Genomic DNA, 14111 nt, shown 5'->3' on the forward strand with positions numbered 1-14111 from the left:
AGAGAGGTGACAAAGACAGAGATGGCAGAGAACGCACCCTGTTTATTTTCTTTATTCTACAAAAGCACAACGGTTTGTTGTTATTATGAGTGTATACAAATAAAAGTAGACCTTTTACAGATTCGATTGATGTATTGCTCTTATCTGTACGATCAAAACTGAAAGTGTAATTTAAGTTCTTTTCGGCGTTATCAGGAGAAGATGCCACAAAACGCGTATCCGCGTTTGTTGACCCCAGAGGGTTAAAACCTTATTTTTAAGGAATAATCATACAATATTTCTTCAATGTTTTAATTGTAATATTAAATCCCCTTTATTTTCCAAAATAAAATGTTTAATTTTCATTAATTAAAAAATAAATGACTATATGAATATAAATACACAACACAGAATTTCTGAGGAAAAAAATCGTCTCAGGTTACGCATGTAACCATGGTTCCTCGAAGGGAACGAGACGCTGCGTCCGAAGACTCTATGGGAACGCCCCCAGTGTGACCATGCTCTGAATCACATGTGTAATCAGTCCAATGGAAGGGCGAGACGTCATAGGCGGGTGACACAGCGACCAGGAAGCTATAAAAGCACGTAAGGTGGAACCGGCGTCAGCTTCTAGGAATGAAGCAAGCGCTCGCAGGGATGCCGGAAGTATGGCTTCGAGACTGCCACCAGACTGACATATCCCTGCCTAGTGTATACTAGGACGAGAGAACAGAGGAGCCCGGAGTGGCTTGCATGTCAAGGCCATAGAACCTCATGAACGTTAGGGGTGAGGACCATCCCGCAGCGTTGCAGATGTTCTGCATAGACACACCTGCCAGAAAGGCCTTTGAGGCCGCCATACTTCTCGTAGAATGAGCCTTGACTCCCATTGGCGAGGGGAGATCAGAGGACTCGTAGGCAATGTTAATGGCATCAACTATCCACCGACTGAGGGTCTGCTTTGTAGCAGGAAGACCCCTCTTGGGGGGACCATAGCACATGAGCAGTTGGTCCGCCCTTCTCCACAGGGCAGCTCTGTGGATGTACGTGTCCATTGCTCGAACTGGACACATACAGTTAAGCTTCTGCTGGTCGGGCTCCCTGAAGGGAGGAGGACAGAAAGCCTGCAGTACGATAGGCTGTGGCGTGACAGAGGGAACTTTGGGGACATACCCTACTCGAGGGTAAAGAAATGCTTTGGCCATGCCAGGCGAGTCAAGATGAGAAGGGGCCACTGAGAGGGCCTGGAGATCCCCAACTCTCTTCAGAGAGGAAATAGCCAGAAGAAAAGCAGTTTTAATTGTGAGATGTCGATCAGATATCTCTTCAATGGGCTCGAAAGGAGCTTTACAGAAAGCCTCTAACACTACAGCCAAATCTCACGGGGGAACATGGGACCATACCAAGGGCCTCAGCCTCAGCACACCGTGGAGGAAACGTGCAACTAGGGAATGTCTACCCACTGACTGGCCACCACCAGGGGCATGGTAGGCCGCAATGGCCGCCACGTAAACTTTTAGGGTGGAGTGGGTCAACCCTGTGGAGAATCGGGCCTGCAGGAATTCCAGAACAGTACCAATCGGGCAGTTAGCTGGATCAAGCTTGCGATCTCCGCACCATGAAGTGAAAAGTTTACACTTCAGGGCGCACAGTTTCCTCGTCGAGGGAGCTCTGGATTGGAGGATGGTCTCAACAACCTAGGTTGAGAGACTGGAAGCTATGAGCTGTGCCCCTTCAGGGGCCACACCCACAATTTCCACAACTCCGGGCGGGGGTGAATTATCGTGCCCCCTGCCTGTGAGAGGAGATCCTTCCTGACTGGAATCTCCCATGGAGAGTCGTCAAGGAGTTAGATCAGATCCGAGAACCATACTCGGCCCGGCCAGAACGGGGCTACTAGTAGTAGACAGACCCCGTCCCGGCGTACTTTCTCCAGAACTCACGGGAGCAGAGCAATCGGGGGAAAGACGTACAGACAAAGCCTCGGCCAAGTCTGCCCCATAGCATCCAGTCCCAAAGGAGCTGGGTGAGTCAGAGAGAACCAGAGGGGACATTGCGATGTTGACTGAGTTGCAAAGATGTCCACTTGAACCTGGCCAAAAACTCTCCATATCTGCTTCACCACTCCGGGGTGAAGCATCCACTCCCCGGGCCTCGGCCCCTGTCTCGACAGGATGTCTGCACCCATATTGAGATGCCCAGGAATGTGCACTGCTCTCAGCGAGAGGAATTTGCCCTGGAACCACACAAGGATCTGGTGCGCCAGCTTGTACAAGGGGCGCGAACGCAGAACTCCCTGGTGGTTGATGTAAGAGACCACTGCTGTGTTGTCGGTGCGCACCAACACGTGATGATCTCTTAGGTCAGGGAGAAAGTGTTTGAGTGCTTGAAACACTGCCAGCATCTCCAGGCAGTTGATGTGCCACGTGAGATGGTGGCCACTCCACAGACCACGGGCAGGGTGGCCACTCATGACCGCCAACCGGTGAGGGACGCGTCTGTCGCTAGCATTACATGGCAACAGGGAGCTCCCAACACCGGGCCCTGGGACAAGAACCAAGTTTCTTTCCACACATCTAAGGCACAAATACACTTCCGCGTGACATTGATTGTGCGAAGCGTGTTTCCCCTTGGGGAGAACCCCTTGGTCTTGAGCCACCACTGTAGGGGTCTCATGTACAGCAGGCAAAAAGGTATAACGTTGGACGCGGCTGCCATCAGATCCAGCAGCCTCTGAAACTGCTTGACAGTGAGTAACTGGCCTTCTTTTACTCTCTTGACTGCTGTGAGGATCGACTCGATCCGAGCAGGGGACAGACGTGCCTGCATCGTGGACGAATCCCACACCACACCCAGATAAGCGGTTCTCTGTAATGGAGAAAGCACACTTTTCTTGGCATTTAGTCTCAAACCCAGTTCCCCCATATGAGCAAGAACGACATCTCGATGTCGAACTGCCATCTGCTCCGATTGAACTAAACTCAACCAATCGTCGATGTAATTCAGTATGCGGATGCCCTGGAGTCGCAGCGGAGCCAGAGCAGCATCCATACACTTTGTAAAAGTGCGGGGTGAGAGTGCAAGGCCAAAAAGAAGAACACGATATTGGTATGCTTGGCCCCCGAAAACAAACCTCAGGAACTTCCTGTGAGTGGGAAGGATGGAGATGTGGAAGTATGCATTTTTTAGATCTATCGTGACAAACCAGTCCTCGGACCTGACCTGAGACACAACTTGTTTGATAGTGAGCAACTTGAACTTAAGTCGCATGACTAAGCGGATCTAAAATCGGACGCAACCCTCCATCCTTCTTTGGAACTATGAAGTACCGGCTGTAAAACCCGGATTTTTTCTCGTGAAGAGGGACCACTTCGATGGCGTCTTTTCTCAACAGAGTGTTTACTTCCTGTTCCATTACCAGAGCCTGCTCGGGGCCGACCAAAGTCGGAACAACCCCGCTGGGCGGAAGAAACTGAGAGCTGCGCTCGCTGGAGACCGCTGCGCCCTGGGACTCTGGCAGGGCTAACAGATCGATCTCCCGAGGGCACTGAGGCGAGACGGACACCGTGTAATGCGGTGTACACCACTCCACCCCAGTAGGGGCAGCCCTCAGAAGTCCTGAGACTTCGGCATCAGGACTTCTTCGCCGAGGACTTCTTAGCTTCAAGGACAGCTCTTAAATCTTGTTTTTGCTTTGAAGTCCCCGGCCCAGAGCCCAGTCCCATCACGGGAGGCGATGCTCTGCTTTTGAGCCTCCCTATATGAGGAGCTGGTATGCGGAGGGGGCTGCTCCTGCCCAGCAGAGATTGACGAGGGAGGAATCGCTGGAACGCCGCCGCTTGTTTACGGGCCTCCTGGTACCTGTCGACAACCAAGTTGACGGCGTCGCCAAACAGGCCAGAAGGCGCAAGCGGGCGTCCATGAGGCAGACCCTGTCTTTTTCTCTTATATCTGACAGGGTCAGCCACAAATGCCTCTCCGCCGCCACCATTGCTGCCATGGACCGCCCGATGGCGCGAGCGGTCTCTTTGGTGGCACGGAGGGAGAGATCAGCGGTCCTTCTTAACTCAGAGATGTTCTCAGACTTGATCTCCTCTCCCTCGTCTAAGTGTTTCAGCAGGTCAGCCTGGTACGCATGTAACACCGCCATAGTGTGCAGACACGCACCTGCCTGACCCGCTGCCGCATACCCCTTGCCCACCAGCGCTGATGTTGTACGCAGTGGCTTGGTGGGCAGCACCGGAGCCTTCAGAGACGATGCCACGCCAGGGGACAGATAACTCGCAAGCGTTTGTTCCACGCGGGGCATCGCTCTGTAACCACGCTCATTCAATCCCCACCACTCAATGTTTAATTTGGCTACCGCGCGAGTCAGCACCTCCAAAAGCTCCTCATATTGGGGTGAATGAGGCGCATCCTCGATGCTTTCCACATCGAACTACTCGGAAGGCGCAGGTCGAGCCCTATGTCCGGGGGGAAGAAACCGCGGAGCGGGCTTCCGATCCCAGAGAGGGGGCGCTGGATCTAGCAGATGAGGAAGGAGATAGGGACTCGCCCGTCTCCATTCCCTCCGCCAGATCCACCTGCGAACCCCACGAGTGCAGCTGCACCGCGGGGAACGCTGGTGAAGGCTCCCTCCTCAAAAAGAGCCTAACGGGAGCGAAGCGTACGCAGGGGAAGCCGCTCAGAATGAGGGCAGTTTGCTCCCAAGCAGACCACACACAGACTGTGTGTATCCCCGCTCGTAATACAACGTGGGCAGAGAGGAACACACATTCTGAAACGCGATCTGCTATTGCCTTTATGCTTTGTCTTAACACTTGCTTTAGACATATTGGAGCTTATTGTGGACAAACAACACCAAATAAGACTCACAAAACAGACTGAACGTATACACACACAGAGCGCTAGCTGAATGACAGAAAAGCTGACGCCGGTTCCACCTCACGTGCTTTTATAGCTTCCTGGTCGCTACGTCACCCGCCTATGACGTCTCGCCTTTCCATTGGACTGATTACACATGTGATTCAGAGCGTGGTGACGCTGGGGGCGTTCCCATAGCGTCATCGGACGCAGCTCGAGTTCCTGAAGGGGAACATTAGGCTATGAATAAATGAAACTTGTTTTTATGCTTTCAAATATTTAGACATGTTAAAACACAGAATTTGGTAACAATAAAACATAAGGTTGGAAAAAATAAAACATTTCATAGGGCCCTAAACATGTAATTTTTTAAAACGTTTGATAAATTAATGTTAAATTGTTTGTTTCATGATTTTAATTAATTAGACATGTTTTTTGATTAATAAAATTTAATTTAACCATTAAAAAGGAGTCCAGAAAAAAAAAAGCTGTAAACCTAGGGGAAACACTGTAATGTGTTTCTGCAATATATTTCTAACATTTATAATGTGTTTAGAAACAATTCTCAGATATCTCTTTACACAGACTTTAAGGAGTGTTTTCAGTATTTTAATTGCTAATGAATATTGCTGTAAAATTTCACTGCTATTGGTATTGAGTACTGAACTGTTGATATGGTGACAGGTTCCTTGAGTTGTGAAGTATGTATCACATGTTAAATATATGTAAAAAAAAAAACCGTGAAATCACATATGAAACGTAGGTTAGGAAAATTTTCATGGTCTAAATGTGTTTAGATCATGAAAAAGTTCACATGTGATTTTAACGTGATTGCTTTTTATTTATTTTTTTTTTTTACTTGGAATGTGAATCCCTCCACCACGTCTTTGAGTGACTGTGTGATTGTGGACGTTTGACCCTTGGCTTGTTTTAGTTAAATATACTAAGAGTATGGCTTGCATTTACATTAATTCTTTAAAGATGTGAATAAAACAAGAAACTAGTTGGAAAAAAAAGTTAGAAATATATATTTTTTATAGGGTGTGTTCGCAAAAGACAGCGGTTTCCAAACCCTGTAAAATAACATTCTGCTGGGTTTTCAATGTCTGTTATTGCAGAACAAAATTTTTGTGGCTCTTTTTTCCTGGCTTTTTTTCAGTTCTAAGATACATATACAGTATATATATATATATTTATTATTGTATATGAAAGTACCACAGTACCATAGAAACTTGGAAGTGGGCTCCTTATGACAAGTTTAGTTATTACTTGTTCAGTTGCTACTGAATTTTGATCAACATTTAAAAGGAAAGTATTGACATTTATAGGCATTTGTATGAGTTTAGGACACCAGAAACCTTTTATTTGAAACTATAAGACTTAAGAAAATAATGCTTGGAGAATGGATGATTCAGTGTTTACCATGTGATAAAACATTTCCATGGTGATGAGGAAGTGTCAGAAGAATTGACATTTATATTTAGATGAATTGTTCAGCATGTTAGCAACATAATGAATATATTCAAACATATTGGACTTTGTATTTATTGGGACATTCACACACATAAAAGTGGTTTACTGATGTAAAGTCAGTCTATTCAAAATTCAACTGTTTTATAGCCATGCAAGTTCAGCTTGAATAGAAAAAGACTGAAATAACATTGGTTTCTTCAGTGAATGACATTTGACCTGAAAATTAAGGCCCAATCCCAATTCTACCCCTTAGACCTTCCCCTTTGTGAACGCGCGAAACGGAGGGGTAGACGTGTCTCGATTCTCTTGGTTGGAGGGGTAGGGGGAAGGGCCAGACAGCCCTTCAAACGAAGATTTTTCGGGACCACACTTCAAACGAAGGGGTATGAATTATCTCAGCACAAACTGGCTTCAGCGGCAACATGGCTGCCCGAGCGAACAAAAAGACAAATAAATGTAAGCATTTTTGGCATTAATAAAGATTTTAACGAAAAGTAATCATTTGTTTTATGTTACATTCAATCATGAGTTCATATTTACGGTCATGTTACTCAAAGAAATGTTTGCAAAAAATCGCTAACGTTTGCTAACGTCATATTACAGACTGCACGATAGTGCCACAACATATTTTCATGTCTGATCAGGGCGATAACCACCGTAGACATTGAGGGGGGCTAGTCCCCCCAATAATTAGAAATCGCTAAACCCTTTTCTCAAATATTGCCAATTCGAGAGAGAGAGAGAGAGAGACAGAGAGATGAAAGTTGTGTGTATGCCCGTCTGTGCGTTTCTCTTTTTAGAGTGAGTTTACTTAAAAACAGCGATTTTATCCTCTCGTTGCTGGAAAATATAATGTAGCGATTCAGTATTTAAACTGTTATTAATAAAAGTCGTAGGGCAGCGTTGACAAGTTTCTTTTCTCCTGGATGTGTGAGCTGCGCGATCTCTGATATATGTGTGTGTGTGTGTGTGTGTGTGTGTGTGTGTCAGTAAGCAGCGCATTAATATAGAACGGTAATTAAAGGCTCTAATGCACACCAGCACACCAGTATAGGTGTGTGTATTGTAGGAGCTAGACGACGTATGATGACGTGTGACGTATAGTAGTGGTGTCCCAATTCTTAGGGGAATATTTTCACCCCTACCCCTTGACACTCTGTTTCAAGGGACAAGAGGAAGGGGTAGGCGGAGGGGAAGGGGAAGGTGTATAAAATAGAATTGGGATTGGGCCTAAGTATCAAATTTAACTCTTGATTTATTTATTCTTTTCTGAGAATAGATAGTAGTCATGACATGGAATTTAAACCAACAGTTTTATTCAAATGTCTATCAGCAGTGTTTGAAAACCCTTTAAGAATGTCTACATAACAATTTTTGGTAGATGCAGGTTGAATTACTGACAATCGGTCAGTGAAGTCAAACATTTAAGACCAGCATTCATGTAGCAATTTGCTGCTTTACGTAACACCTGTAATTCAAACTGACTCTCTCTCTCTCTATCGCCCCTATCACAGTCCTGTCTGCATCACATGATGTAATTACAAGTCTAAACCGTCAAGTAACTCTATCTTTCTCTGTCCTTATGTCTCCTCTTGTCTCTTCAGAAAAGCTCTGATGGATTTGTTGGTGGATCTGTGCAGTCAGTATCATCTGAATCCAGCATATCATACTCTGGAGCTGTTGTCACCCGATGCTCAGCCCGTCATCTTTAAGCCCAACGCCCTGCTGGGCGCCCTGGACGTCTCCTGTGCTCTGATCAAAGAACGAGTGCTGGAGGACAAGGTGATCCGCAAACCTCCACCCAAAGTGCCAGAGGTAGGTTTCCGAAACACAGTGTTCTGAAGGTTTTTGACCTCATACCTCATGGTGGTATCATTGACTTTTTGAAGATCTTTAAATTCTAGGCAGGCAGCAGCAACTGTGATGAAACTGGTTACTCTACTACTGGCAAGACTTCACTACTGTAGACAGACATTATATGTGACCCTGGACCACAAAATCAGTCTTAAAGGCACAATATGTGCATAATATAAGCTCCACTGCTTTCGAGCCGTGTCACGCTCCTTCAGCGGCCTCGTTTCGCTTCGAGGCTTTCAGCCTCACCCTGCTTCATTCTACTACGTTAATAAATCATTAGCTCATCCATACTTTCCGTACCCACTGTATATATATATATATATATACTGTATATATATAAGCAAATTCATTCTTTGCCAGCAGGAGGCGCTTAGAGCGGGAGAAATAGAGGTTTCGGCTGTACACAAAGCAGGGCTCCGCTCACAAACGCTGCTTTATCAGACATTACATGCAAAATGAAATGAAAATGACATCCAAAATTTTCTGAAGACGTTCAGTTTCCTTCAGAAATATAGTGATATAAAAACACCCGCACCAGGTTTCGATTTTGAAACGTGCAGTGCTCATGTTTATTCAACGAAGTCAAAGCCTTTTGGAAAATCTATTTGTGGCGGTCAGTTTGATATTGTGGCGGCCGCCACAAACAAATCAATGTATGGGAAGCATATTAATTCATACATTGTATGAAAAAGTGTTATCTTCATTGCAGTAGTTTTTAGAGTTAACAAGACCCCAAGTGCTAGACAGGAGGGACCTAGTGACACATGATTTAATCTAAATCAGTTTTAAACTTTAATATTTGTGTAGATATTATGCATGCGTTTTTATTACCTCCTTTTAAATTGGAAAATACTTTAAATATTTGTACTTTAAAAAAATCGTCCCATTAGTGAACTGATAAAAAGCTGAAAATGATTAAAATAGGTGAAAACGTAAATACAAATGATTTAATATAAATTATGTCCATGCTATTTATCAGCTACTCATATTCATGTATTGTTTGTGCTTTTAAAATAGCTTTTTACTTTACAAAAGTGTAATATTGATCTTACTCTTGTGTAATAATGTTCTTAAATGATGACATCTTGTTCTGACTAAATGCATCAGGAGGGTCGAATGATCATAAAAAGGGTTCGAGCAAAGGTACAGTGAGTCTTTTACAGGCTCTGCTCTGAGTGTGTGTTCTCTCTTTCTCGAGTGTCCTTTTCTCCTCCCCTTCATGTGTGAATATTTGATGAGAGTCTTACCTTTAGTTACCATGCATTATTTCTTCCTCAGCCTGGCTGGCTGGCCCCTCTCTTGCTCCTCTCCCACGTGTCTGACCTCTGGGCAGAGTTAGAGACTCTGACCTCTGATTCTGCTAGAACAACAGTACAATCTGTCACTGGGCAGTTGAAAGCACACAGTACATAAGTATAGATACGTAAAGAAATAGAGTAACACAATTTATTTTCAATGTTCGTGAGGATATCAGACATAGACCACATGTGAGCTCAGAAATGTTTGACTAGAGTAGAGATCAGGAGGGTCAACCCTTTGGTTAGCTGACAAAGTGAGCAGGCTGTTATAACTGTTATACTTGCTCAGCATGCTAATCCTCTTTCTGAGAACTTTAATCTCTAAATTCATATATATATATATATTCTATAGCAAATTATAAAATCTGCATTACCTGTCTAATCTACTTTTCCGCCTACTAAACTCATACGAACACGTCGATAGTATACGTTTTCAGTTAGCACTTTTTTTGAGCACTTTTTTTTTCCCAGTGTGTTCTGAGTGTGCAGTGTCTGTTGTTTCATATCCATATAAGTCTGAGAACATGTGACAGTGGAGTAACAGTTTTTCTTCAAGTTGGATTACATTTTAACTAAAATGTGGAACAAAGCTGAAGAAGTGTTATGTACCATTTTGTGACACCTCAGTCTTCTCTGGTGTGCTCTTGTTTGTCTGCACAGTAATATACAGGAAATGGCACACATTAAATGTCTTCTGTGCCTACTTTGACAGTACACTCTAAAAAATGCTGGGTTGTTTCAACCCAACTTTGGGTCAAATATGGACTAACCCAACTTTTGGGTTAAAAATGTAATGTAAAAATGTAACCCAACGGTTGGGTTAGTCCATATTTGACCCAAAGTTTGGTTGAAACAACCCAGCAGTTTTTAGAGTGTAGGTTCTTTACTATTACGTAGCTAGGATGACATCTAGCTGCCTAAATAAAGAGTTATTTGAATGTTTCAAAAGCAATATTAGTATTTGCATATGAGTAACTGAATTAGATAATGTGATTTATTGGTGTTCAATGGAACCTTAAGTTCTGTTCTCTGAAGAAGCTTTTCTCTAAGCAGTGTATTGTGGTTGGTGTGATACTTCCTCTACAAGACACTGCAAACATGCATATAAAGTCTAATTTTGCCCACTTCTCATGTGAAACTTCAGAGATCTGTGTTGCATCTTATCTTATCTTGATCATGCATATGATAATAGCCACAAAGTAGTGAGTTTGCTGCACTGCTGTCATGTACAGGAAGAGATCATTTGAATGTTAGGTACCATCCGGTCGGTTTACTCTTGATTTTAATTTTTTCCTCCATTAAAAAAAAAATCCAGATTAAATACAACGTAGCTGCTGTCAACATGACTGCCTCCTGGGCTTTTTTTTTTCTTTTCTTTTTTTTTAAAGAATCAGTTTCCATTTCCTTTAAAAAAATTAGGGATAAATGACAATTGAATTTAATTACTATGGTAAGTTGACAGCATAAAGCTAAAGTTGTATTTAACTCCTTTAATATTCCTTTCAAAGCAACTCTTTTTATTGTTCTTTTTATAATATAAGCTATTGAAAAGGATATTTCACCGAAAAGAAAGTTATAATTTTTTTTTGGTGAGCTAATACATAGTATGTCTTAAATGTCTAAATGAACCTCTCTCATTCTTCACATCTGTTGCTCTTTCTTTCATCACATAGAAAACGGTGCGTTTGGTGGTGAACTATCACCACAGTCAGAAGGCCGTGGTTCGAGTAAATCCATTGGTCCCGCTGCATACCCTGGTGCCCGTGATCTGTCAGAAGTGTGAGTTTGACCCGGCCCATGTCTTGCTGTTCAAAGACAATATCAGCCACCAACAGCTGGACTTGGACAAGTGCCTGAGCGAGCTGGGTATCAGGGAACTCTATGTCCTGGATCAAACACTAGGTACAATGTCAGGACACCATAGTTGAAAATTATTGTGCTGCTTAATAATGTTGTGGAAACTGTGATACAGTTGTTCTTTTCCCAGGAATCTTTGATGTATAGAAAGTTCAAAATATGGGGAGATTTGCCACAATAAACAGTTTTGGTGGCGTGTTGGGAAGCAATTTTATGTCCAATGGAAACCTTTGATGTAAAGAACAGCTAAGAAACCACAAGTTTAGATTAAGTTTGATTTTAGATATTTCATTGTCGGGTCCAATACTTCCTGTTCAGACACACTCTTAGATGTATCCACGTATAGTATCTTTGTTTAGCCAGTGCTATTATTACTTAACATACTCAAACACAGCATGCACTAAGCCTGTGACATTTCACTGTCCTTCACTGTCTAGCCAAATGTGATAAGATTTCTATTCACTTTTATTTGCCTTCAAATGTTATACTGGTTTGATTGTTTACAGTTCTCCAGCCTAAAATGGCTTCAACACCTGCCCTGAACTACTCAGGTACTGATGCCATGTGCATGACTTTGGCTGAATAGTTGTCACAGTGGCTTTACAGTGTGTGTGTAGTCTTGAATGTGCTGAGAGTCTGCTTCCTGTCATAGAACATGCTGGAGCTTTTTTGAATTGCGATGGCCTGGTCAATAGAAATTAGACAAGACCTGCAGTGCCTATATTTATGTATTCATCTTTCATGCTTATTGTCACCGTGATGCTTTCATTGTCAATGCATTTGTCTTCAGAGAAACCTGTTACTTGTCCTGGTAATTCTTCTTTAGGTTTTGTAGCGGCTTTAGTGTTTTTTCATCTGATTTTGTTGACCTAGAGGCTTTGGAGCTTTGCAGGAGTGTAGCGCCATCTATTGCCATAATTTTGTACTGCTTTTTGTGCATTGTGTGCTATTTATTTTTTGGCTTATACCAACATTAAAAAATGTGGTGTTTGTAACTTTTTTTTAATGTTAAAGTGTCTTATGCTCAACAAGGCTGCATTTATTAATCAAAATAACAGTAAAACAGTAATGCTGTGAAATATTACAATTTAAAATAACTTTATTTGAATGTATTTGAACGTAATTTCTTTTTGCTTTTTAATATTTTGGTGAAAACCTTGATAATTTTTTCAAGATTTTTTGATTAATAGATAATTCAAAAGAACATAATTTGTTTTACATAGAAATCTTTTGCTACACATAAATCTTACCAGAAATTTTTAAATGGTAGTGTATGTAAAATTAAAGATTGATCTTGTTGTTATGACATTGGCTTTGATGTGGCATTTCATTTACAGAGACCAAGTCTAAATCCTAAACTCACAAAAAACTTTAACGCTACTGGTTTGCTGACGTGCAAACACTAGAATTTATTCTGCATACAGTATGCTAATATTATATCTTCTATAATCCATTGTTCTCATTAGCCAGCTCAAAATTAACCACTCCAACTAAAGTAACATTGCTTGACTCACTTCTACGTTATAATAGTTGCTCCTGCGTGTTTGTGTAAGATGCTGAACGAATGTGTTTCTCTTACAGCTGAATCTCTTCACTCCAACAGTCTGAGTGGATCAGAGAAAAAGGGTCTGCTGGGCTTCCTCAAGTTTAATCGCAGGAAATCAAAGGTAGAACACAGGCTCACGTGTGCAGGATTGGACACACACAAGTGTTCATTCATATTTTTGTCTGTTTAAACCTTTACAGTGCTAAGATGTTAGAATGCTGCATGTCCAAAAATATATAGACGTATAGCAATAAACACTTGAACCCATGGATATGCTGGGGGAAACTAATGCATATTGCAAAACATAATGAAAAAGAAACATTTTGTTGATATTTCAGTGTTTGAACCCTGCATTGCATGGTTTTCATTGATATTATGAGTCTGCCTGCCATGCTAGTGTTACATTCCCATTTCAGACTGAAGATCAGTCCTCTGAGGACATGGACAGTCTTGATGATGATAGTGTTGTTGACAATGCAGACACTAACATTAATGTAAGTACTAACCCATGTAACTGTCTCTTACTAATACACTCTCATCTTTCCATCTGTCACAGTTTTCAGTCTTTTAACACAATTATACTGCCTGCAGGATTCTTCTACTTTTTGTTCTTTTCATAAAATTTGTGCCAAATTGCACCATACTCAACGAGCAAACTCTTCTTTTAATTATACAAAAAAGAATAGTTCTGCACCAGAACTTCTGGTCCTGAATGCTGATTGTAGGGGTGTAACGATTCACTCGTTTTCTCGATGCATCGATTACAAACCCTGACGATGCAATGCATCGATCTTGAAACATGGATTTTTGAATCGTGAATCGTCGATTTCGGACAGTAATCGATTTAAAACGCTAAGAATTGAATGAATCACAATTTCTATAGCGATTCAATGCTTTCAAAATATATACGCATTAAATTACTACAAGCACAAATTAATGGGTCTTGAACAGTGTTCGTGCCTCGCATCTCTGCTTCACGCGCTCCACTATTTACCGCCTGCAGTGACTGTCACAGGATTGTGCTCGCGCTCTGTTCGTCTCACTGACACATTTTTTGAGCAGCTGATGTGTAATCTCTCCTTTAGTACTTGTGGCCAGTAATGTTAAAGTGAAGTAGTTTTGCTTTTCTGTAGTTTTTCAATGGCTCTCGGTCATACCGGCGAGTCGACGACATTACCTGAGCAGTCGAAGGCTGCGCATTTATTGCATGGACAGAGCAAAAATGTAAGTGTCTAAAG

The 14111-nt window shown here is 42.4% G+C and overlaps 1 protein-coding gene across 5 annotated transcripts in view; it reads left to right on the forward strand.

The window, feature by feature from the left end:
* The window catches only part of LOC107746964 (protein cordon-bleu-like), a 118557-nt gene that overhangs the window by 36465 nt on the left and 67981 nt on the right, over positions 1-14111 (forward strand). For 2 of the 5 annotated variants that reach the window (XM_016561324.1, XM_016561326.1), the window contains 5 exons: positions 7920-8130; positions 11144-11372; positions 11834-11878; positions 12909-12994; positions 13290-13367. In XM_016561324.1, the coding sequence (XP_016416810.1) occupies positions 7920-8130; positions 11144-11372; positions 11834-11878; positions 12909-12994; positions 13290-13367 (649 nt within the window). The remainder of the gene's footprint in view (positions 1-7919; positions 8131-11143; positions 11373-11833; positions 11879-12908; positions 12995-13289; positions 13368-14111) is intronic. The other 3 variants (XM_016561327.1, XM_016561325.1, XM_016561328.1) reach the window with 3 other exon arrangements.

Source organism: Sinocyclocheilus rhinocerous, unplaced genomic scaffold (assembly GCF_001515625.1).
Source record: "Sinocyclocheilus rhinocerous isolate Xijiao unplaced genomic scaffold, SAMN03320098_v1.1 scaffold529, whole genome shotgun sequence".
NCBI lineage: Eukaryota > Metazoa > Chordata > Actinopteri > Cypriniformes > Cyprinidae > Sinocyclocheilus > Sinocyclocheilus rhinocerous.